Source organism: Pipistrellus hanaki (genome assembly GCF_964339955.1).
Source record: "Pipistrellus hanaki genome assembly, chromosome: 11".
Classification (NCBI taxonomy): domain Eukaryota; kingdom Metazoa; phylum Chordata; class Mammalia; order Chiroptera; family Vespertilionidae; genus Pipistrellus; species Pipistrellus hanaki.
This window is the reverse complement of record NC_140513.1, coordinates 16,467,696-16,493,502: the sequence shown is the minus strand read 5'-3', so window position 1 is coordinate 16,493,502 and position 25,807 is coordinate 16,467,696. Positions and strand designations below refer to the sequence as shown.

Genomic DNA, 25,807 nt, shown 5'->3' with positions numbered 1-25,807 from the left:
ACGACTGAAATTTCTTTTGAGAGCCGAAAACCGACTTCTGCGCATGGGCCACAAAGTTTCAATCGCAGTGTATGTGTGCGCCGGCATGTGGTATTTTGTGGAAGAGTCACACTCAAGGGGCCAAAGAGCCGCATGTGGCTCATGAGCCGCAGTTTGCCGCCCACGGCCCTAGGCACGGACACTGTGGCTAAAGACTGCCCGGCAGAGGCAACCATGTCTGCTGGGAGATGGTGAGAATGTTTGGTGTGCCCAGGGTTTTACATGAATAAGCCAACGCACTTGTTGATTCTAACGCACATATACTCTAACGCACTTAATTCTCACCACCACTGGCTTCTGAGCAGTAGCCCTGCATCCCCGAGACTGCTGCCCTGGACTCGTCTTTCTCCTTTCATCCCCTTCCCAAAGAGGTACCGGCCTTCACCCCACCCCCAGGATGTGTGCACCTGAGGACTGGTCCTAGTAAAAGACTAGGCCACGCATCCACGGGTTCTTCTCAAAATACCAAACGGTCTGATTTCAGAGGAGTTTGTGAAAATCAACTTACATGGATCCTTCTGGTAAAGCCGGAACTTGGGAAACAGGCTGCAAGCACAGTCGCCTGATGATGTGGCCGTTACCTCGGTGGCAAACTCTCAGCCCGTGCGTGCATCCGGCTGGTGAGGCGCCTCTGACCGCCCGCGAGAGGCTGCTGGCGAGAAGCCCAGCAGCTGTGGCAGGCAGCAACCAGCGCCCAGAAACAGCTGCTCCTCGGAGGGCGAAGGGAGCAGGTAGCCATCGAGGTGATGCTGCTGACTCTCCAGCTGTGGGTGTGGATCCAGGGTTGGCAAACTGCACCACACACATTGTGACAGGGGCCGTTAAAGAGACTGAAGACGGCAGACCTAAGCCAAAGGGGCGGCTGGGCTGGAGGATTTGGGAAAGTGATTTCTTTACCAAAGAATCACCAGCTGCAGAGGCTGGTGCTCCGGGTGTCAGTCTGCTCCATGCCCTGGTGCTGAAACAGACAGACATGAAGCTCTTTTCCATGCCCTTCCTGAACTATTATTATTATTATTATTATTATTATTATCATTATTATTATTGTTTCAAGTATTACATATGCCTTCCTGAAAATTTGAGGCCAGAGGTCATATGTTTTGCAAATAAGACCCTTAGGCCTCGTTCACTAAACTTTGTATTCAGCTTAGTTTAATGTAGATTTAAAATAGGCTGTTTCATAAAATAAAAGCAACACATAATGCAATCGATTAGGCCCATGGTCAGCAAACTGCGGCTCGTGAGCCACATGTGGTTCTTTGGTCCCTTGAGTGTGGCTCTTCCACAAAATACCACAGGCTACACGAGTCAGGCAGTGGCGTTAGAAGAAGTTTAAGTTTAAAAAAATTGGCTCTCAAAAGAAATTTCAATCGTTGTCCTGTTGATATTTGGCTCTGTTGACTCATGAGTTTTCTGACCACTGATTTAGGCTATGAGATTTGCCAACGCACCTGTTTTGACTCAAGTTCTGTGAAGGTGAGGGGTGTCTTAGGTGCCATTGCTTCTCTTAAGAGCTGCCTGCAGGGCGGCGGCAGTGATGGGGACATTGCCTACAAGGTCACACTTGGGCCTGGTATTGAAAACAGCACCACGTGGCAGCGTTTCAGTTGAATCACAAGCATTGCTGATGCGGCATGTGTTCAGCTATTTGTTCTCTCTAATGCCTTCCTGGTTCTGGTCTGAAACTTCCTGTTGGCACCTGCCAGTGAGATCATCTGCAGAATGGATGCCAGTGGCATGGAAGAAAGTCCCCAGGCTGGGCTGGGAGCAGCTGAGGCGTCCTCCATTGAGTGCTTCTCTCAGAAATGCTGCTTGGCTAATCCTAATGATGGGACAGGGGCCAGTTTTGTTTAAAAAAAAAAAAAAAAAAAGCCTCAGTGATAAGAAAACACTGTGTTCTAGTTAATTGGTGGGGTTGTTTTTCCTTAATGGTACATGGTGTGTCTTACAATCGAGGGCATCTGGAGTCAGTAAAACACAGGATTGTTATGCTCATTTCACAGATGAGGAAGCAGAGACACAATAATGTGAATAAACTTGCTCCAAAGCTAGTAAGTGGCACAGCCAGGATTTTATCCTGGCTGACTTAAGAGTCTAAATACTCAGTGAGCCATTGCACAATACTGTTCCTCAGCCTTCATGCAGCCACTTGAGGAAGGTTATTGTAGCCTGACTTACCCAATTGGTCAACCACCTGATTCATCGGGTGCCTACTATGTGCCAGACAGTGTCATATATTGGAGATAGGGCCAGTAGTGAGCATAAACCTGGGGCTACTCTCAAGGAGTGCACAGCTTACTAAGGGAATAGGTCTTAATTGCACAACAACAGGGATAAATGCACAGATGCAACTGTGCAGTAACAGGAAGGAGACCTATACAGTGCTGTTAAAATGTAAAGCGAGGGGCCCTTTCTATAATCTGGGAAATCAGAGAAGGCTTCCTGGAAGAAGAGTCCTTTGAGTTAAAGGTAAAGAGGCAAAGAGGGTGGAAGGAGGAGCAACCAAGAAAGAGGAAACAGCGTGTAAGATAGGCCTGGTGGTGGGAAAGAGGTTAGTGCCTTCCCAAACTGGAAAGAAGCCAGAGTGGCTATAGTGTGTGAATGTGTGTGTGTGTGCGCGTGTGTGTATTGGGGGGAGAGGGGTTAGCCCAGAGAAACCATAAAACAAATGGAGTCTATCTCCTCTGTCCCCTGTCCCGCCTTTCTAGAATCCTGCCCCCATCTTAGCATCCTTTTCTCCATCCACTTCACCACCATCCTTCCTCTACCTCAGGGGTCTTCAAACTACGGCCCGCGGGCCACATGCAGCCTCCAGGGGAGTCTGATCCTGCCCGCCAGGTTTTTTGGGCAGTGAGCACAGCCAAGGTGTTACAGTAGGAATTAGTAGTTCATATAGTCTGGCCCTCCAGCTCTCTGAGGGACTATGATCTGGCCCCCACTTTAAAAAGTTTGAGGACCCCTGCGTCTACCTGATCTCTAACTTTGAACTGTTTTCAGGATGTTTCTTTCTCCCTCCTCCTTTTCCCAGGAATGTACCTTAAAGAAAAAAAAAAAAAAGAGTATTGGGAATTGGATGTGTCACCATCTGTTATAACTTCCATTTTAATAAAGTCCACTTGGGAGAGGATAGACACTGTTTACCATAGGAAATGAATAACTATTGGTATAACTTAAGGAGCCTGCAAAGCACAAGATTCTCATAAAACTATAAACACAGGGTGACTCAATAAGGAAGCAGCAGAGGCAAGTCGGGACGGTCGAATTCTCACCTTGGCATACAGGCTGCTCCTCGTGGCTAATTCTGCTCCTCCCCTCCTCCTGTATCTTGGCTTTCTCTGTACAGAAGGGTGGCTGGGTGGATGGCATTCCTAGGCCCAATGAAAGGCAAAGACAAGGATGGAATAATTTCAGTATATGAATTTTCCCCACTGCAGTGCTAACAACAGTGACAACAATGGCACAACCAAAGACTGAGTGTTTTCCATCCTTTCCATCCCCAAGCCTTGTGAGAGAAGTTAACAGTAAACTTCCTGGTTAACATAAGCTAAACCTCAATCTTTGGATTCTTTTTACCTGACTATCTTGAATACACATTTGAGCTGACTTAAAAATGAATGCTAAAATTTTAAGAAAAAAAATTTTGATTAATGTATTTCATAGACGTAGACTTAGCATTGAGGAAACTGGCTCAATTAAAAGAGATGCAGAGCCCTAATCGTTTTGGCTCAGTGGATAGAGTGTCAACCCGCAGACTGAAGGGTCTAGGGTTTGATTCTGGTCAAGGGCACATACCTTTGTTGCAGGGTCCACGGCCCTGGTTGGGGTGCGCACAGGGAGGAAACCAATCGATGTGTATCTCTCACATCAATGTTTCTCTCAGTCTCGTCCTCTCCCTTCCACTCTCTCTAAAAATCAATGGAAAAATATCCTCAGGTGAGGATTAACACACACACACACACACACACACACACACACACCCCAAACAAACAAACAAAAAAAGAGAATAAATCTCATTTAAAAAAGAGAGAGATGCAGAGATAAAATAGAGAGATTGGATACTGAGGAAACAGAGCTGAAAGGGAGTTTAAAGACCATGGATTCCAACTTTTTCATTGTACAGGGGGGAAAAAATTACATCCCAGGAAAGTAAATTGTCCAAAGCCAGAGAATCCAAGAAAAAGATTTGGGAGGTTGAGGGTGACATGTTTACAAAAGCAAGTGCCAATGAAGAATTTGCTAGATTGAAGTCACATATTAATATGAAATTGCAAGTTGAAGGATAGCTGTTGTTAAAGTGGGCATGAATGAAGATGAATTTGGAGAAGGGTGACCATATGGTTAGAGTCCCTCTGCGGAGAGCAGATGACCCCTCATCCTGAACTCTTCCCTGGGGCAGCTGGTGAGAAGGGCAAGCACCAGGTCACCGAGGTGTGTTCCCAGTGGTGTGTGCCGTGATGAGGACACATATGTGATAGGACATCCTGACGGGAAATGTGGGAAGAATGGTTTTTCCATCAAAATGGCTCTTTACTATTTTAAGCAAGAACAGACTATGTCTTGATTTCTCTCGTGCTTCTTATTGCCCAAATGTAGTCTCTCAATTATTTGCAAAAAGACAGTGTGCAATCTACCAGTCGCTTACAAAGGTTAATTTCTGGTTCCACCCTACTCTGCAGTGGTTAAATATTGCCAGCTTTATGAAAGGCAATAAAACACTGAACATTTACAACACTTCAGTCTCTTTGGATGTCTAGCTGATGAATACACTTTACTGCATATTATACTAGAGGCTGTTGGAGGCTACAAGCGATGTAGAAAGAAAGAAAGAAAGAAAGAAAGAAAGAAAGAAAGAAAGAAAGAAAGAAAGAAAGAAAGAAAGAAAGAAAGAGAAGAGAGAAAAGAAAGAAAAGAAATCAAAAGAAAAAAGGAAGGAAGGAAGGAAGGAAGGAAGGAAGGAAGGAAGGAAGGAAGGAAGGAAGGAAGGAAGGAAGGAAGGGAGGGAGGGAAAGAAAGAATGAAAAAGTTCCAAGAGATTATAATCTGGCTGGAATAGTAGAAAACAATCATCCTCCTCACGATCATCGTTTCTACCCCCGATCACTTGCTGTGGACAGGTACCATACAGAACATGTCATGTGCATATTCCATTTAATACTCACATCGACCTTTTGGAGTTGCCATGAGAACCTGGCTTACAGTTGAGGAGACTGAGCCCCAGCGAGGGCTCCCTCCTGGCAGACGCTGAGTCATAACCACAAACGCAGGTCTCTCTGACTTTCCAGTCTGTGATTCTTCCATCTCGCACACTCCCCTCACAGGAAAGCACTAAAGCAAAACATGATGATTAATTGCGTACCTGATCCATCGAGACAGAACTGGTCCCAACGTGGAGTAGATCTGTCCTTGGCTGCTGCTGCTGCTATTTATTCTGCCTGTTTTTGGATTTAGTGTACCATGTTCTCACCCTCGTATGTGATGTATGTGGGAGCTGACTGTAGACCGTAAAGTATAGAGAATCCATGCAGTTGTGACTTGTTACTACGTGTGCTAAAGACAAGATGGAGAATAACGTGGACATCTTTGCTCCTTCCTACAGATCTAGCTCAGGAATTATAAATGTATTACATTTGAGCACATTATCTTCCCCCCTGCCAAACCTGCATTGCTAGCTAGAAATAGAGATGTGTTCCTGATATTAATTGAAATCTTGGGGTTTCCTGGGGGAACTGGAGAGCAGTCATTCAATAGTTACTACCAAGACTCCACTGAGTACCTGGTGGTGTCCTCAGTACTGCGTTCACATGGAAGCAAAGCCACCGCTTTCATCCTTAGGAAGCTGAGTCTCACTGGAGACAGGCATGGGACCGCCAAACTTAGCAAATAAAAAATAAATACTGAATGAGGCATTTGCTAAAAAATTATCCTTTGTCTGAAATGCAAATTTAACTAGGTGCCACGTACTGTATCTGGTAACCCGGGACAGACATAAAAATCCACCAGACCCTAAAAAGGATGCTGGCTCCGGTGGTTGGGCCCGCACAGCACCCTAGCCGTACCCGAGGAGGAATGCTTCCCCCATCTGCACATGGCTGGATGGGCTGACGGGAAGGAAGGATGCCTTTGCTGGGCGATCCTGAATAAGACTTGACAGGCAGAGATGGGGAGAGGAAACTCCAGATACAGGGGTGAGCACAGAGTTTGAGAGAATGGCTGGATGCATGGGCAATGGAGAAAGGCATAAATTGTGGTCAAGCCACAAAGGGCTTTGGCGGAAAGGTGAATGAGTCACCGCTTCATTCTGCCATCGACAGGAAGCCATCCAACCTATACTTTTTCTTCTTATTTTTCCATGTTATCAGGCTTTGGCTTAGTAGTGTTTGACAAAATGTGGGCCATGGACCAATGTTACGGTGAGAGGCAATTTTAGGGAACAATTCGGATGGTTAGGGATGGCAAGGGGAATGCACCATTAACAACTTTGACTCATATAGGGAGAAGGTTAATTCTCTCCTCCCCACCCCCCAATTTAAAGCTCAACTTTTTTTTATATGTATACTTAAAAAATTAATAGACTTTTAAGAGCAGTTTTAGATTTAGAAGACATTTAGCAGAGATTCAGAGAGTTCTCATATACCTCCTCCTGATTCCTTTTTTATTTTCTTTCAATACTGGTCACTCAAGAAGAAAGTCTTAATTTGGTGCTATTCTAGCTTTAAAATGTCTATAGTAGTTCATTCTGTTGGAGGGGGGAGGGCAGAAAGGGAATAAGGGGGAAAGAGAGAGGGAAAGAGAGAAGTAGGAAGAGAGAGGAGAAAGAGGGGGAGTGGAGGACAGAGGAGAGAGAATTCTGCCTCTGAGTCTTTGACCAGCCATATACCCAGTTAGACTTCAAAACAAAATCATTTTGTTTTCAATGCATTTTGTTTATTTCAAGTTTTGTTCTGAGAACAATACTCATCTTCCCTTTAATAAAAAGATTTGTTCATATTCAAAAGGTGAATAGATATAAGTAAATGGTAACAGAAGTGACATGGCCCCGAGGCCAGCCAAGGCTGCTTTCTTACCTGGTTACAGGCTCCCTCCTGGCCTTTTCAGTGTTGAGGTTTCTGCAGGACCGCCCATCTTTTTTGGGAGAATGAATAAGGGTCACCCACCTGGGCCGCAGCTCCTTTTGGAAATCCGATATATTGCTTAAACTCTTCCTTCATGGCTTTTCTTGACTTCTTATTCCCATTGTTACATATTCCTTTAAACACACAACACACACACACACACACACACACACACACACACACACACACACATTTCTATTGATTTCAGAGAAGAAGGGAAAGGGAGAGATAGGAACATCAATGATGAGAGAGAATCATTGGTTGGCTGCCTCAGGCACGCTGCCCCTCCCCCTCCCCTCACCCACCCTTTCTCCTCCCCCTCTGAGTTCATCATTCCTCTGACTTCCTCTAGCACACCTGGGTTCACATTTGGGCTCAGTCATTTTCTAGCTGGGTGACCTTGGGCAAGGCCCTTCACCTCTCTGAACTTGCTTGTAAAATGAGAACAGTCTGACCACAGAATTGCTTGAGAATTAAATGCTATATAGCCTGTGGGGTTCTTGAGCCTCAGTATTTTACCAAGTTCTGCATTGGTACATTAATTACTGTGGACTAAATTCCAGATCTTACTTGCATTTCACCACTTTTCCCACTTATGTCCTTTTTTCTGCTCCAGGCTCCAATTCAGGGCACCACGCTGCATTCAGTGGACATGTCTCCTTGGTCTCCTCGGGTCTGGGCATTGGGCTGGATACCAGGGGGTTAGAGATGAGTAAGAACGTGCTCCTTGGGAGTGACCAGGCTAAACATCCAGAAGGGAAAGATGAGCAAGTCAAGGTTAGACAGAGATCAACCCCATCCCCTGCCCAACCTCTAAGAGCATCGCTGGCTCACCTGTTAATCTGTATCACTTTGCATTTGCATAAAGATTGATCAGGGCCTCTCTCATTCCTTCAGCTTCCATTGCAGAGGGAGTTCCCTGGCTGAAGTAGTATTGATACTCTACCCATCCCTAGGATAGGCCTGGTGCTCACACAAAAAACCCTTCAATTAATGACTGGGGGATGAATGAGTGGAGAAACAATGATAACGGAGAGCAAGAAGGCTCTGAGGGAATCAATGTAAAATATATGCTGGGGGTGACAGGAGTGGGAGGGAGGAGGAAGGAAAGCTGGACGAGGAAGAGGTCCTGGAACTGAGAGTGGAGAAGTGGAGAAGGTCTCAACTTGACCTACAGCCTAACTTTGCCAGAGCTATCTTTGACTGTGCCCCAGAGAAAATGAGGGGGGGAGGGGAGAGAGATAGGATTTTAAATTTAGACTGAAATCTGTGATTCTAGGTGAGCAAAATGTGGACAATAAGCCAGAACTTTCTAAGCTCGTTCAAGATGTGTTCATTGCAGATGATGGAGCTAGGTAAAATATTTTGTTATGGTTAAATAACGTTATCTTCACAGGGAGGAAATGATACAGTGAGTCTGAACGTTTTGTTATTATTATTATTCTTTAATGCAAACTTTGAGAGATGAGAGAACTGTGCTTGGGGATTGGGAGGCCGGGACACACATGGTCCTTGGACTCGCGCACCAGGAAGACGGAAGGGCTCTCAGGAAGGGCTGTGGACTTGAAGCCGACTGCATTTTGACTGCAGAACTGCAACAGGCCTGTGGAGGCTGGAAAGGGGCTCCACGGAACTGCAGATTTCATTGTGGGCCTTGGAGATGGATGGACCTGGGTGTGCACCCTGACTCCCCGCCTCCTTTGTGACCTTGGACCAATCAAATGCTGTGTCTGTTTCCTTGTGCATACTGACAATGCTAAGAACCTATTAGGGATGTTGTGAGTAGACGAGGTGGTGCAGTGGTCGGCAAACTCATTAGTCAACAGAGCCAAATATCAACAGTACAACGACTGAAATTTCTTTTGAGAGCAAACTTTTTTTAAGCATAAACTTCTTCTAATGCCACTTCTTCAAAATAGACTCACCCAGGAAGTGGTATTTTGTGGAAGAGCCACACTCAAGGGGCCAAAGAGCAGCATGTGGCTCGCAGAGCTGCAGTTTGCCAACCACTGAGGAGGTGCAAATAACACATGGCACGAAGAATCAGGTAAATTGTGGTTATGGTTTAGAGTCCTGGAAGTGCAAATTGAGACGTTTTGCTCAAAACCTCTCCAATGGGCTCTTATCTGAGATGAGGGCACCAGATAAGATGACTGGAAATTTTTGACACTATATTTATCAAGCAGTGAGAGTGACTGGTAAAAATTTAAGATAAAGATGGCATTGTGATAAGCCCAGCTGTATTATTTTTCTTCAATTCTTGGTCTCAGTTTTAGAACCAGACAGCTTGAGGTCTAATATAGATTCACCTGGGAAAACTTGGGCAAGTCATTGAACCATGTTGTGTCTGTCCTCTCCTCTGTAAGAAAACAGGGGTAAAAGTAGTACCTCATGTATATAGATTGATATCCTGGAGCCAAATCTTACCCAGCTCATAAGAGCCTTTAGCATACATCTTTTCCATACTCTGCAAGGTCAGGTTAGTAGCTTGAAATCTACCAAATATTTACACCATAGGAATTGGCAATCACTACAAACCAGGACTACCCCTGTTCCCCCTTCTTTCTCTCCCCACACACAGCCAGTGGTTAAATATTTACCAGCACACAGCTACTTACAGGATTGTTGCAGTGGTCAAACAAGGGATACATGCAAAGGCCTCTTCACCGTGAAGAATTCCATCTTTGGTGATCTCTGGAACCGTCCCAATGACCTGATACTAAGTAGCTGGACAGGGTCTCTGTTTGAAGGCCATATTGCCTGACACGTACTGGTAAGTACATACATACTTATATACTTAAGCATAACTGGATATATGTTCTCTTGCCCAATACGTTGTGCTTTAAATTGTTACTTTGCTTTAAGCATTTATGTGTAGTATGGGACACAATATTTTGAGTCTTTCCAACCTCTTGCTTGTCTGGGATCCCTGCCATCCCCACCCCTATCCTTACAGCAGGAGCAAAACTGTGTTTATCCTGTGATCCTACCCACTGGCTGGTCTTCCTGAGGCGCAGTCTGGCTGGTGTCTTGAGTGGAGGGGGTAACTTGGGAGTAATGCTCAGGGGATACTTCCCCACACGAGGACCGGGAAGTAAAGAACACCTATCCAAAACAACGGGAACGGTGAGTCAGATGAGAAGAGGGCAAAAGCAGAGGACAGACATCCTCAGAACCATCCTGGGCCCTCCAGGCCCCTTTTCTCCTCAATGCTGTTCTCGCAGAAAGGCTGGCTGTATCTCTGTCTTGGGGTTCTATCCATCCAGTTGTATTTTAAGGGACCATAACAGTGCGTGGCACAGAGTAAGTGCCCAATGAATATTTGTTGAATGGTAAATCAGTGTTGCTTCTTGCTTAAGCTAGCATGGGTTGGTTTCCTCTGCTCTGCCTGCCAAAGAATTCTAACAGGGCCCGTGGACCCTATGCTTTGTCAAAACCTCAGTCACTGATGGCTAGGGAGAGCTGACTCCATGACGTAAAACCCCTGGTGTTCATGTGATGGCAGCCCTCAGGAGGCGCAGTCAATAGGAGAAGCAGCCAACTTTTCTGATCTCTAACTGTCTGAGCAATCTCAATTTAAAAAATATATATATATATATATTACACCGTGTTTCCCCAAAAATAAGACATCCTCCGAAAATAAGACCTACTTACAGGTTTCTTCTGAATGAAATATAAGGCATCCCCCCGAAAATAAGCCCCCTCCCCCAGGCTAAACATGAGAGATTTGGTCCACTGATTCTGAAAGAAATGGAGTCACAAGAAATTCACCAGGAAATTCAGGAATTGGATTGTTATGATGATGTTCCAGAAGATGATGACATGATTGTCATTGAATAAATGAGTAAATTCTTGATACTGTAGGATTCATAGTTTGTCTGGTTTGTGTTGACAACTACTGTACTACCGTACCGTATACAGGTAATAAATTCCCTTTATTTTCATTTAACAATAAATGTGTACCGTATTCTTCTTCATGAAAAATAAGATATCCCCTGAAAATAAGACCTAGCGCATCTTTGGGAGCAAAAATTAATATAAGACACTGTCTTATTTTCGGGGAAACAGGGTGTATGCATATATATATATATATATATATATATATATATATATATATAAATGTCTTTCTGGCTTTTGTTTTTGAGGGATTTAAACAAAATTATAGGATCATTTTAGAAAGGCAACGAGGGAGAGAAAAATGACACAATTCTAGGTAATATGCTGGAAAAAAATTTTGAACCATGAACAATGGCTTCATTGGGAAGAAGCCTCTGTATATTTGGAGTGCCCGGGCAATGAGGCATTTATTGGTTTCTAGATCACTGTGAAGAATCCCATCTTTGGTGATCTCTGGAACCATCCCAATGACTTGATACTAAGTAGCTGGACAGGGTCTCTGTTGTGAAGGCCATAACAATATTGCCTCAGGAATGTGCTCAATGGAAAGGACATCTTAGAGAATGGGAATGACCACAATCTCTGATCGCTCAAGGCTATTAAGAATTTCTCAGTGAGCGGCAAGCAGAAAATTCAACTTGCAGCGCATTAGGAGAGAGCACAGTTGAACATCACAATATTTGCTGGAAATGAAAACACAAACACTTGGCTGTGGGCTTTAAAATGCTGCAAGTGTATTTTGTCTTGGAGATCAGGTTACATTAGTTCTTGAATCTTCAATTCTAATTTGCTAGCATCAGCTCCACAAAATTCAAAAATCTGTTCACAAATACACAAAGGTGAAACGCTTATTGGTTCAAATATTGCAAAGATGTTGAAGCTTTGAGGAGTTCTGTTCCTGCTTGTAAAAATTATCCTCTACTCATTTTTATCATCTACACAATACTTTAAATAGAAACACGCATTAAACACATTAAACTCATGATGCTTTCGTTGTTGGGCACCTTTCCAAAATGGTGTATGCTAGTGTTTTGCCAGACTTCCAGAATTCTCCATGACATTCCTCTACACTAAGGTCTAAGACGTAGATGTTGTTGGCAGTGGGGAAACCCAGTCACTGAAATCCACTGGTATTGAGGGCTTGTTAACTTACATAGAGGATTTTCTGAAGTAAAAAAATCCACTTGGACTTCCCATCCACTTATGTTTGCTCAGGTAATGGTATTGCAATCATTGCTTCTAAGCAGCGCATTTTCTTTCCAAATGTTCGGGTCTCTGAATCAGGGTGCAACTCACAGTGAATGGGATGTTCTATTTGCAACACTTTTCAGTAGCATATGAAGAAGGGTGCATCTTAGATATGATGAAATAGGAAAGCTATATTCATGGTCATTTCAGTACCAATTGTCTGAGGTAAATGGAGAGAAGGAACAGTGTGGGTAAACTGAGGCTGGGACTTGAATTTCTAGTGAGGGAGGTTTCAGCAGGAAAAAAAAAAAAGGTGTTTGGACATTGGAGTAGGGGGTTGGAAAAGGTTAGAACTGACTTCAAAGCTTGCTGTGCGGCAGAGAAGAAACTATCCCCACATCAAATGATTCCTCGTCCCCAGCACAGAGTCTGGGGACTGCCTGTGGGCATCATAGCTCATTCTATTCCTTTAAAGTAAAACCCCTGTCTTGTGGCTCGCTCTGGATCCCATTTCACTTACCGGCTTTCTCTCGTCTCCACTTCTATAGCAGCAAATTGCTCTTTTGATTCTCGTGAATAGGTTTACCTAAGTGTGGGTGCAGAATTTCATGATTTATCTGGGCTGTCTGGTTTGCAGCCATCTCCTCTAAAAAAGTTCTCTTAGGCTTGGCCACCGGGGGGGGGGGCGGGGGGGAGGAGGGTGTCAGAAGGGGTCTGTACGAGTCTCTCTTTGCCAAGAGTCAGGTGGCAGCTGGATGGTGGCTCTAGGAATGAGGAGAGTCCCATAGTCCTCTGAGGCAGAGCAGGTGTCCTGGTAAGAACACAGGCAGGGCCTGGCCACCTGAGTGACCGATCTTGTCAGAGCGCAGGAAGAAGATACTGAGCTCAGCTAAATGGCCAGAGTGCTAAGTGCATTCATTGCCAGGAAGCCAGCGGCCCATGAGGCAAGGTGTTGTGAGAGAAACACCTTGCCTCACCAGGAAAAGGCTTTTTACATTTCTTTTCACTTGGAGGCATCAGGACACCCCTGATAGCTCAACTGGGTCTTAAAAGAGCTCCACCCGCTGCCTCTCAGCAGCGCTGCGGTGGGCTGCAGGGTGTGAGCGGTCTCGGGGTTTCCCCAGGGGAGCGGGAAGCAGACATCCTAGGTCTGCAGTCCTCCTCTTGTGGCGGCTGCCTTAGAGCCCTGTCCTACCCCACTGCTTTAGGGTCTGACTACCGTGAGCAGAAGAGAGACACTGGCAAGGAAGGGAGGGAACTTCCCAAGGTGAGTCTGTCCCCCGTGACCACCTCCATGTGTTTCTAGACAGTCCCCTGGGCCCCTAGCAGTCTAGAAAAAAATAATTCTGGTATCTTTTATTTTATTTTATTTTTTAGACAGGTCAAGGGGTTTTATAAGGGTGGTGATGTCACTGCTTTGGCTGACCCTGACTGGTTGGGTGAGGGCTAGGGTCCAGTTACACAAAATGGAGGATAGCTCTGCCCTAATTCTGGGGTCTTTATGGAAATAAATTCAGGGGAGCTGACTGTGCCTGCTTATTTTAGGACCTCCCGTACCGCCAAAGGGCATCGTGGAGACAGAGAGAGTTTAGGGCCATTGAAGAAGGGCTTCTTTTCTAGAGGAGACGGTCCCTCCTGCAGGGATGGCACCGGCTGGGGAGGGTGGGGTGAGAAGTGGGAGGGCACAGCCCAGGAAAGAATTTCCAGGCAGGGGTGTCTCCAGGAAGGGGATTTCCAGGGAGGATGTCCCCTGGTCCCGTGCTGTGACACCAGGACAGCCACCAAGGGCAGCCAGAAGCCACAAGTGCAACAAGAGCCTCGGTCACTGTGGAATTTGACCCCTTTTTCTTCTAGATACACTGAACCCAGTGCAGGCACCATCACGCCCCTGTTACCCGAGCCCAGAAACCAGTGTCACATCTGAAAAATCCATATGCACTCAGACAGGATTCAGAACTCATCAGCTTTCGCCTGGACTTCAGCAACGGCTTATTATCATAATATAATGTCTCTAGTCTCGTGCCTCTTAAGTCCCTTCATTCCCCTTGAAACTCAGAAAACACAATTCCGGTCATGCTATCCTCCTATGTGAAATTCCTCAGTGTTTCTCTATCATCATTAAATCCAAGCTTCTTACCACGGATTCCTTGATTTTATCCTGTCTACATTGAATGCCGCCGCCTACCATCAGCTCTGAACCTTAGCAACACTTTCTAGATGAATTCATTTAACAAGTACTTAAACAACAAGTACCTACGACAGCCAGACAAAGCAAAGTTCCCTCATGGAGCTCATATTCCAGGGATAATTTAGTAATTAGTTACCTTCATTATATTATCATCAAACAATTCCTGACACACACTGATGCTATTTCATAGCTCTTTGTTTCTTCTGTAAGCTCACAGTACCCTGGCATTCCATTGGTTAAAAAAAAAAGAAAAAGATTTTGTTACCTTCCTTCCCCATTAGTCCAAGGAAGGGAGCTGTACCTTATTCTTTCCTCCACATGTTTAGCATCCAGCCCAGAGCCTTACACCTAGGCTCTCTGTGAATGGTGTTAGGCCGTGAGTGGAGCAAAGCTGGTTTCCGGGCACTAAAGTACAGGTCTGACACTCTGGGCAGTGCTAAGCTTCAGGCATTAGAAGGCACACACTTCTCACACTGTGCCCTAGTTTATTCTTGCTCTGCCCAGTATGCCAGAGGCAAATGTTGCATTTGTGTCTCTTTATCTAGCAGGGACCTTGCACACAGGAGCTTAATGAATGCAGATAACAAAGGAGGAACAGCTTCCTGAGAAGAGCTTATTTTATAGGTAGCTCTATTAAAAAAAAAAAAATACACAGGTAATATATATACACACAACTAGCATATTCTTTCTGCCCAAATGTTTTCTCATTTCAACCTGACTATTTGGCCGTGTCTCTTAAAGGCACCCTCCACTCTGAAGCATTAGGGAGTACGTTCACTTCTCTCTTCTCCCAGCTTGCATTTTCCTTGTGCTGCTGGCACCCTCATGGAGACTGCCAACCACATTTATAAGCTCAGGCCGCAGAGACCACTGGACATGGGGTGGCTGTCCAAGCACAACAGAAACACCTATGTGCAACAGTCAGTTAAAAAAAAACCTCTTACTCGGTCATTTTCAAATACACATAAAAATAGATTAATGAAACCAACTTCCCCATTTGCCCATCACCCAGCTGCGACCAGAGGCAGGGTTTCTTTCTTTCCTTTTTTTTTTTTTTTTTTCTTTTCTAAAAACACCAAATCTTCTACAAAACATCTATTACTGTTACTAGGAAAATGCAAAGAGGCTGGAGTCAGTGATCCCTTCTTTTTTTTTTTTTTTTAAATATATTTTATTGATATTTTACAGAGAGGAAGGGAGAGAGATAGAGAGCAAGGCTAGAAACATCGATGAGAGAGAAACATCGACCAGCCGCCTCTTGCACACCCCCCACCGGGGATGTGCCCGCAACCAATGTACATGCCCTTGGCCGGAATCGAACCTGGGACCTTTCAGTCTGCAGACTGACGCTCTACCACTGAGCCAAACCGGTTTCGGCAGTGGTCCCTTCTTAACAGATGGATACATGAAGGAGTCTGATTATTGATGCCCTCAGAGAATAATTATAATAAAACTAGAGGCCCGATGCATGAAATTCATGCAGGAGTAAGCCTTCGCAGCTGCAGGCAGCTGCCTTGATCCCTCCCTCTAAGCCGAGGTGGCTGCAGCCCCAGCTTGGTCTGGAAGTACGTCTGGTCTAATGAGCATATTATGCTTTTATTATGATAGATGCCATGGCCCATTGGTATGCAGTGTGGTTGAGTGAATACTGAAGTTATATTTGGACCAGTTGTATGAAAATTCGAGTATTTTCCAGCCATCCGTACTGAGTTCAGACCAGTGCAACAACAACAACATCCTCAAAGCAACAGCAGCAATAACAATACAAACAAAAAAGCCCAACCCACTGGCCCACACAAGACATGTGGGGAGAGGTGTAGAAATGTTTATATGTACAATACATGTTTGTAATCTGTAATGACAAAATGTTCTTTTTCTTTACGGATGGTTTATGGACTAAGGCAGTCAGTCTTATTAACAAGATGGGAAGGATATGTCTAATAGGAGAACGTTTAAAAGTCCCTTAACCTTGTACTGCAAGGTGGACAGTGTTGATTAGCTTGTTCCTACCTTGGCCACTTCTCTGACTCCACCCAGACCCATTCCTCCCCCAGGTGTTTGCACACTTCCCCTTTGACTTTCCCAACAGCCAGCCGGGCCTTGCAGATGTGAGCAGGTTGGTTAAGATTTTTGGAGCAAAAGCAAACCAAGAAGCCCGGGCCTCCTTGGAACAGTCTGTTTCAAACAGCTTGGATTTCTACTGATGTGAATTCAAGAACAGAGCATGCAAAAGCACTCTATCATCTTTTTTCTTCTTCTAATTCACTCTGCACCTTTTCTCAGCTTGTTCCAATAACGAGATTTCAGGTAAATACTAACTTCATTCTGTTGTAGCTAATTTTGAAACTCAGTGTGTGTGTGTGTGTGTGTGTGTGTGTGTGTGTGTGTGTGTGTATCTATCTTAGAGCCTTGGTGGCATAAATAATGACCAAAGTGCTTTTCTCCTTCTGTGTCAGAGTTAGACAAGCTTTTTTGTAAAGGGGCTGATAATACCTCCTTTAGCTTTGCAGGCCATGTGGTCTCTGTCGAAACTATTCAAATCTGCTATGTGGTTCGAAAGTAGCCACAGGCAATGTTGAAACAAACGGGCATGGTTGTGTTCCAGTAACATGTTATTTACAAAAACTGGTGGAGGGTGAGGTTTGGCCTTCGGGCCGTAGCTGGCCAACCCGTATTCTCTGCCACCAGAGGACGCTGTTGAGGGCCCACAGGAAGGTGCGTGGGAGCTAGTGACTCAGTACAGTGTGGCTTTCTCTTAAAGGGGAAGTGGGGCATGAGTCCAATGTAGGAATTCATTTCAAGCCCCACTAGAATAGGAAAAGTAATTTTCGACTTTAGTTGGAGGAAGCCAGGGCTGTGAGGGAAGCCTGGGTCCCGGGTGCCAGAGGGAAGCTGGTGCCGCCAGCGAAGGAAGGAAGGCCTAGTCTCTCAAGAATTTCTAGTATTATTAAAATATGAGGCCTCTGGTATTTTATATTTTAATGATATTAGAAATTAATGCAAAAATCCATGATAAACAAAACATCAAACATTCAAATGAAGACAGGATTCTTCCCTACACTTGCAATATCCTGCACTTACCTCAGCCTAATAATCCCTGCCCCAGAGAAAAGAGGTACAAAGCCATTACTGCCTTTCAGTTGCTAATGCAGAGAGCAGCACCTTTGGCAACAGCCCCAAAGCTTGCTAAATGGCCAAGAGTGCTTGCTGCACTTTTCCCTCCATCTCACTCAGTTCTTGCCTCCTCCAGTCAATTACCCTTGGCCAGTGGATCAGCTGCTTATGGGGCTGATATGCAACCCCTTTTAGGGATCTGCACCCATTGGGACCTTGAAGGCCATGGGAGAGTTCTTTTTTCCCTTCTCACACAGGACCCTTCCTTAAACCTGTTAACCGGGGAGTTCCCTTTTTAATGATGCAACCCGTAACGGGCGCTTACTCTTTCACTAGGACGTGTCAGTACGTCATTCCCGGAGGACATAATTTTATATTATTTTTTTTATTTATGCTTAATGAAAATAAATGAAATATATATATATATATATATATATATATTCATTTATTTATATATATAAAGCACAAAGGAAAATACAAAATTACAAAAAAAAATAGAAAAGAATACTGACAAAAAAAATGGACACTTCTAATTAAAAAATTATAAATTTTACAAACAATGATAAAGATTACAAAAAATAGCCGAAACCGGTTTGGCTCAGTGGATAGAGCGTCGGCCTTCGGACCTAAAGGTCCCGGGTTCAATTCCGGTCAAGGGCATGTACCTTGGTTGCCGGCACATCCCCAGTGGGGGGTGTGCAAGAGGCAGCTGATCAATGTTTCTCTCTCATCTCATCGATATTTCTAACTCTCTATTCCTCCCCTTTCCTTCCTCTCTGTAAAAAAATCAATGAAATATTAAAAAAAAAAAGATTACAAAAATATATACCGTCCCTCTCGGGGCGCAACATATATTTCAAGGACGTATTAATATGTCCTACCCATTCCCGATATTGTTTACGTTTGACGTATTTACAGGTCCCGCTCGGTTAACAGGTTAACAACTTGGATGTCACTGGGTCGGTAACTCCCCAATGCTAAGACGACTTAGCTTATTGTAGTTATTCAAAGAGCTGTCGAGATATCTCACAACAGTTATTTCCAAATTTCTCTCTATTTCTACATTTTCAGGAAGATAGGTGCACAGGGAGACCCTAGCAGCTGTTTTGTACCAAGTCCAGTGCTTGGGCACCATATGTACACTTTCATGACAATCAAAGACACAAGATAGAGTCCTGTTTTACAGAGCAGAACATTGAATCTCAAGGTGGTTAAAGCATAGTCCCAAGGTCACATACTAATAAGAGGAAGAATTGGGATCCAACCTATAGCTGTCTGACCCCAGAAATGGTGGAAATGAGTACCTGCAGATACTCTTTTTAGCGGGCGAGTCAAGCAAGACTTTCTATGAGCTTGACAGTGAGAGCATTTGGGAGGTGATTTTCCAGGAACCACCCTACTCTTCACTTCCTACTGTCTCACCTATGGTCCCTGCCTGACCCTTGAGGACACTGAGTGTGTGACTCCTGCCTCCAACACTGTCCTCTTTTTAGCACACAATGTTGCTGCCTATTTGGAATTCTTTTCACCCCTCTCCCTGCTTCAAGGAGCATACTTGCTAGAAATGACTTCCACAAGGGCCTTGTGCTTCAGGAGGCAAACGTTACCTCCCAGTTATGACAAAAGCTCAGTTCTTCTGAATTATTGTTTTGCGAATAATTCATTGATTAGCATCTACCTCTCTATATCTCATCATTCTCAGGAGAGGACTGGCGTGCATTTTATTCTAACAAAGAATAAAAGGAGGAGCCGACAGCTGACAGTGGCCCATATTCACACAGCTGGCCAAGACTTGCTAAGTCTTTGTCATTCTACCTTCCCCTACTCCGTGGACATACACCAACTTTGGTCTGGAACTGAAGCCTTAACCAAGGGGATCTATTGATCACCTTCAGAGGCTCATCGAATACCCTAGTATTACATGCACATTCTGGTTTATGTGCATTTTGCTGGATAGAGTTTATAGGCTCTCAAGAGGGTTTATAAACCAAATTTATGAACTACTTTACAATGAAATACAGTATAAAATTCTGGTTACAAAAACCAGCGAAGGTTTTGGATGCCCCACTTGGAAGACCCCACAACAACAGACTTTTTTTTATAAAAACCACAGTTACTCTTACTAGAACACGAAGGAGCACAGCAGGCAGGAACAAGCCCACTTTATCACCTGTAATAGGTTTTGGCTGTCCCGTGCCCGAAAACTGAGAAACAACGACAGCTATTGTTTATAGGGCATCCCTGCCATGTGTTTGTTCAACCTCTGGATGGAAACTGCCAGCACCAAGAAATGCCCATTGAAACAGCATGGCCCTAGGTCATTGTTACATGGCTGAATTGGCTTTAGCTTTTTAACCTTTTATTTTGTTTATGTTCTATATACCTTGAAGGTATTTGAAATGAGCTAGAATCAAGAGCAAGACAGAATAACGGAACCTTGAAAGGATGATGCTGTGTAGAGAATGCCAGAAACCTGGCTAAGGGAGGCCTTGGTATCTGAGTGATGGAGGTAAGGCGGAGGTTCTTGGCAGCCATGGGAAAACAGAAACCCAAGGGATTCCCTAAGCCTTCTGATGGAATGCAAGGGAGAGGATTATATTTTTAAGGGAGGAAGACATTTTCCAAAGTCTATGATCTAAAAGGAATTGCCATAAGGATTTTGGTACAATCTACATTAAAAATAAAAGGGACAGTGGTTCTTTGCCTGTGAATGGAGGCCCGGAGCAGAATAGAAAGAATTCGGTCAATATGTGGTGGATGAATGGGTTTAGGAAGTAGATAAAAGAGGGGAAGACACAAACAAAATGAGATGTAGGAGGGGGTGGGTATGAATGTATATATTAAATAGCTTCAATTTTCAAGTAAAAGCTCACAAGAGGGACTAGGTAGTCTTTTTTTTTTTTTTAACATAATTTAAATCTACTATACTGATTATGTACAGTAAACATATACAAATAGAAGCTGAGTATAAAATTCTACAGCTAGCATAGCATATCATGTGCTTTTATTCTTCATATTGCAGACATACTCTTTAGAGAGTTTAAGCATGATTTTTTTATTGTACATATATTCTTCATAAAACTTTTTAATTGATACTCTTTCATAGCGTAGATATATCATAAATCACTTAGCCATTCTACTAAAAAAATAAGGCATCTGGCTTCCTTCCATATTTTATTAGCAATAATGTGACAATCACTATGCACATAGCTGTTTATATATCCTTGCAGTATATCTGAAGCAAAATTTCCCAACAATGGAATTAGGTGTGAAGGGCAATTAAATGTTTGTTTCTCTGAACAGAGTTGCATAAGGTATGCACAATCATCAATGTTCTCAGCCATGTTTCAATTGAAAATTACCAGGGTTATCACACACCAAGTATTTCAGACATTTCATTCCATTGATATCTTCATGAGATAATGTACCGAGTGCTTAAAGTGTGCCAGGATGGGTCTAAAAACTTAACTCATGTTAATTCATTTAATTCTCATATCCACTTCATGAGGGGGAAAGCTTATGATGATTCATGTTTTTATAGCCAGGGAAACTAAGACACAAAGGGGTTGTTAACTTCACTTCTAGAAAGTGGTGGATCTGGTGTTTGGACCATAGAAATCTGAATCCAGAACCTACCTCCACCAATGAACTTTATAGCCTTGCGATGGTTTTTGCTTAATTAACATTTCCCCAACTGTTGTTAAAAACGTTTATACATTTTGCATGACAATTTCATCATGTCCTTTTTTTGTGTGAGATTCCTTTTGAAGGGTTCTGCCTCAGATAGAGATAAGAGTGGAGTATTTCTTACGAATTTGGACACCTCAGAGAGTCTGAATAGGGAGATCTATTATAATTCATGCATTTTTTTTTTTTTTACACATTGCCAATATGTAAAGTTCAGAAACTAAGAATTACATTGCTAGGTATTAAAAACAAACGCAGTGGTTTCATCCTTTTTAGACTCTGATAGTTCTATAATCTCTTTCAACTTTGTCAGTTATCATGGAAACATACCTTTTTGGATTGCTTGTAAAACTGAAATGTGGGTATTACTCTGACATTACAAACGTGGGCCAGATCCTGGGAAAGAAAAGAAAGGGCATGGAGTCACAACTTTGGTATCCTCTGTCTTTTTTAAAAATATATTTTTAATTAAATTTTTACAGAGAGGAAGGGAAAAAGATAGAGAGTTAGAAACATCGATGTGAGAGAAACATTTATCAGCTGCCTCCTGCACCCCCCCCACTGGGGATGTTCCCATAACCAAGGTACATGCCATTGATCAGAATTGAACCCGGGACCCTACAGTCCGCAGGCCAATGCTCTTTCCACTGAGCCAAACTGGTTTTGGCTGGTATCCTCTGTCTTTACTAAGCATGGAGCTTGGTGATTTCTCAGGAGATCCGTATGAAAGCTCAGGGACAGCAGACATTTATAGATTCTCCTGCCAACAACTTCTCTAACATATCAAAGCTCCCAGAAACGTTACAATAAAAAATGACTGTGCCCAGCATTCTTGAGCTTTATTCCCCAGAGCTCTAGAAGAGAGGTGAGAGATGGAAGCCAAGACAGAATGGATTGAATGACTAAATGCGCTCTGTTTCGAGAGTTTACAAAAGATCGCAGAGAGCCCCAGTGCAACCTAGGGAGGGTAGAGGGAGAATATTGCAAACACAAAAACTAAAAGGAAGAAAGGAAGAGTAAAGGTATCTATAACTCACACTTGAGGCATGCGGTGATGGTGACGGTCTACCATTTTAAGTACATGACTTACCTGTTTCTTTTACTTTTTTTTTTTTTTTAAAACCTTCACTGACCACCTATGTAAAAATTCTAGAACAAAAACCCAAGACAAACGTAAAAATTTCAGTTGTGTCAAACTGTTAAAATCTGCTTTCAATGCCAGTTTTTATTTATGTTGTTTAGAGTTGAAAGAAAATTGGCCACCCACAGAATCAACAGAATTGAGCTTTTCTCCATAAAATTCTTAGCACTTTATGGCACCAAATCTCTCTCCTGCCACCTTCAGTGCGCGCGCGCGCACACACACACACACACACACACACACACACACACACATTAAATTATAATTTCCATGACAACAACTAATAAATAACTTGCTATCAGGAAAGAAAATTGTGCATTTTGGTTAACCTTAAAAGACAAAGAGCTACAAAAAAAAAAAGAAAAAAAAAAAGAAGCAAGCAATAATGCGTTAGTGAGGTTGTGGAGAAATCAGAATGCTCAGATGTTGCTGGTGGGGCTGTAAAATGGTTTGTCAATTCCTTAAAAAGTTCAACATAGAGTAACCATAGGACCCAGCAATTCCACTCCTAGATATATACCCACGAGAATAGAATACGTATTAAAGGGCAGAGTGGGTGAATAGCAGATTTTTCATTATTCTGAAGCTCAAATTTAACCTAAGGTATGCATAGGTCACTAGTTAATGGTACTTTTCCTCATTATAAGTGAACAAATGTTGGGAAGAGTAATTCTGCAGGCACACTGTGTGCATTATTAATAAGGCACATTTTGATTGGAGACCCATGGCTCATTATTTTGGAGGGGGATGGGCTGAGAAAGGACATGAGGGAAGGATTTCCTGGAATTGCTTGTGAGTTTTAGAAAACTCCCCACCAAAAAAAAGATATAGTTAGAGAAAAGTAAAATATATTAACGTGTGTGTAATGCTGCCCAACTGGCGTGGCTCAGTCACTGAGCGTGGACCTATGAACCAGGCTGTCAGGGCACATGCCTAGGTTGCGGGCTTAATCCCCAGTAGGGGGTGTGCAGGAGGCAGCCAACTGATGATTCTCTCTCATTGATGTTTCTATTTTTCTCTTCTTTTCCTCTTCTCAAATGAAATCAATAAAAAGATATTTAAAAAATTAAATGTGTGTAATGCATTGAGTTAGAAATTGATTAATAATGATCTATTACAGGGGCGAAATCACTTTTCGCCTCGAGCTCACCTCTAGCCATCTGGTATTGCCTGCCTCCAGCAGAGTCCAGAGAACACTGGGACACCTCAGAGATGTCAGCTACAGTATGAGCGGGGAGGGGAGGAAGGGCGGCAGGAGAGCCACACATTCGCTGGCTTTTTGTTTGTTTGTTTTTTTTAAAGCTATACAAAACATACAAGAGCATTACGAGGAAGTTTTCAATAGTTTATCAGGAAGAATTGTGAAATTCTACTTGACTTTAGATTGACTATAATCACTGACCCAATGCTCTCAAGGACATCCCATCTGGGCTTTACGTGGAAGGATTTCAGACTCTTACCCGAGAATCGTCGACATCCACATTAGCAAATAAAACATTTTGGTAATGGAGAGACATTGCCTTGAAAAATAAAAGAACAAACATTTCCTGTTAGCTTAGTGTTAATATTAAACTACACATTAGAGGTTTTTGTTTTTTTTTTGCAAAACCAAGAAATGGACAAAAAGGGTGTTCAAGACAGCTAAGCATCATTCTGGCCTTTCACTGCTGCCTAGAATTTGAAGCATCAAAGTCAAATGTCAGATGATGCCAAGGTCAAGCAAAGGTCCATGGTAGAACCAGAGACTGAAGAACCAAACTGAAGACCAGAGTTTCAAAGTTGGAAAAGGACACAAAGCCAATAAATAATGAAATGTATGTGGTAGACCCGGATACCCTGTGGGATGGAGGGAGAGATGGTAGCTTTTTCCTGGGGTGGGGGTTGGGGGGTGGGGGTGGGGGGGAAGGGAGAGAATATGTCTTCTGTAGTTTGAAAAATACAGATCTCTGCCTTTACTTTCTCTTAGGTCCTTTCTGATCAGGTCTCAGCCTCCTTTTTGAAACTCATTTGAGGCCACTTCCACTGTGCACATTGTAAGTTTGCCTCACAGACTGCTTGCCTCACCATGGACACACCAAGCAATTTCTCAACAAATTTGTAACATTTCCTTTCCAGAAATGCTCTGAATTATATGCCTGATGATTCACACAGTCCAGGGTTAGCAAACTATGCACTGGGCATTTAAAATATATATATGATTATATTTTACTAAGTAGAATATTTTACTAAAATATTTAATAAGGTAGATCAAAGATACAAAAGAAATATGATGTAAGGGATGTATGTCTTGATAATAGGGTTGAATGTTTGGGGGTAGTTTATTTTTTCATGTTATAATTTTTAAAAGTATCATGTTTATCTAGAATCTAATCCAATACTGAGAAGTCCTGAACTCAGGAACTTTGGTAAAATGTCATTATTATGAATAATCCATTCACTTGTACAATTGTCTCCTTTTGCACATCTGATGTTCCTTGGAGAATTATCCATAGACAAATAGTCTTAATCTTCTGGGGTGTGTACCATAATTTCATAATGGCTCCTAAGTGCCACACTTAAGATTTTTCTGGGAGCAATATTTGGGGACTTGGAATTCATGCACATTAAATTCCCTCCAAAGCTGTGAAATAGAGACTGATGATACTTACATGAACAAGAGGACAAATCTTTTTGCAAGGACCACACCACTTTGCTGAAAATTCAACCACCACAAGTTTGCAGCCGGCAGATTTCAAAAGTGTTTTTAATTCTTCCTGAGACCAGAACATAAATGAGGAAATGTGCACAATCACTGAGACTCATAAAGTTTTACAAAGAATAAAATGACAGGTTAGTTCTTAAACACCTTAACCAGCTTCCCCACACCATTGTTCTCTAGGTGGCCCAACCTTTTCTAAATGTCCCAGAGGTCAAATATATTAACCCTTTAAGTACATATAGCGATGGACTGCTCCCCTGCAAATTAGGATTGTTGGTAATTGTTGTTTACCTCTGGGGAGAGAATGGGATTGGCCAGCGAGAGATGAGGGGTGAAGGGTGAGGTTGCATGGTTCAAGGTGAACATCTATATTTGATTTTTTGTGTGTCATTTCTCACTTTCCATTGACTTTTAGAGAAAGTGGAAGGGAGAGGAGAGAGAGAAACATTGTTATGAGAGAGACACATGGATTCGTTACCTCCTGCATGGGCTTGACCAGGGCTGAGGATGGAGCCTGCAACCGAGGTTTGTGCCCTTGACTGAAATGGAACCCAGGACACTTCAGTCCGCAGGCTGATGCTCTATCCACTGAACCAAACAGGCTAGGGCTGTATTTGATTTTCTAAACAAGGACCTAATCACACATTAATTGTGAGATTTAAAAGAAGAACTAATCTAACAACTTCAATTGCTTGTTTTGTTTGGGGGGAGTGATCGTTGTTAAAGCTGTCATCAAAACCATA

At 43.1% G+C, this 25,807-nt stretch overlaps 1 protein-coding gene across 9 annotated transcripts; it reads right to left on the bottom strand.

Annotated features, from left to right (window-relative positions):
- Positions 1-540: 540 nt before the first annotated feature.
- Positions 541-25,450, bottom strand: TXNDC8 (thioredoxin domain containing 8). Of its 9 annotated transcripts, none has more exons than XR_014796363.1 (10): positions 25,015-25,450; positions 23,827-23,886; positions 21,556-21,621; positions 12,757-12,822; positions 10,142-10,256; positions 7,722-9,921; positions 5,199-7,285; positions 3,309-3,407; positions 937-997; positions 541-831 (listed from the first exon to the last, which is right to left on the bottom strand). XR_014796363.1 is itself a non-coding variant. In XM_084899318.1 (5 exons), the coding sequence occupies exons 1-5, from the start codon at positions 25,132-25,134 to the stop codon at positions 11,805-11,807; spliced, it is 375 nt and encodes a 124-aa protein (XP_084755444.1). In that variant the 5' UTR covers positions 25,135-25,450; the 3' UTR covers positions 11,416-11,804. The 9 variants fall into 9 exon arrangements, 2 of the variants coding, with proteins under 2 accessions (XP_084755444.1, XP_084755443.1); XR_014796364.1 differs by having other exon boundaries at positions 541-997; positions 5,199-5,364; positions 5,813-7,285; XR_014796365.1 differs by having other exon boundaries at positions 541-997; positions 5,199-5,364; positions 7,104-7,285.
- Positions 25,451-25,807: the final 357 nt, after the last annotated feature.

Bases quoted from the DNA above. Each gene is read 5' to 3' on its own strand.
- TXNDC8 (XM_084899318.1), bottom strand. From the start codon at position 25,134: ATGTTCTGGTCTCAGGAAGAATTAAAAACACTTTTGAAATCTGCCGGC. The intron at 21,622-23,826 runs GTAAGAGTCTGA...TTTCTTTCCCAG, and splicing joins TGGATGTCGACGATTCTCGG to GATCTGGCCCACGTTTGTAA. The intron at 12,823-21,555 runs GTATGTTTCCAT...ACCCACACTTAG, and splicing joins TTTACAAGCAATCCAAAAAG to GTAAACCTATTCACGAGAAT.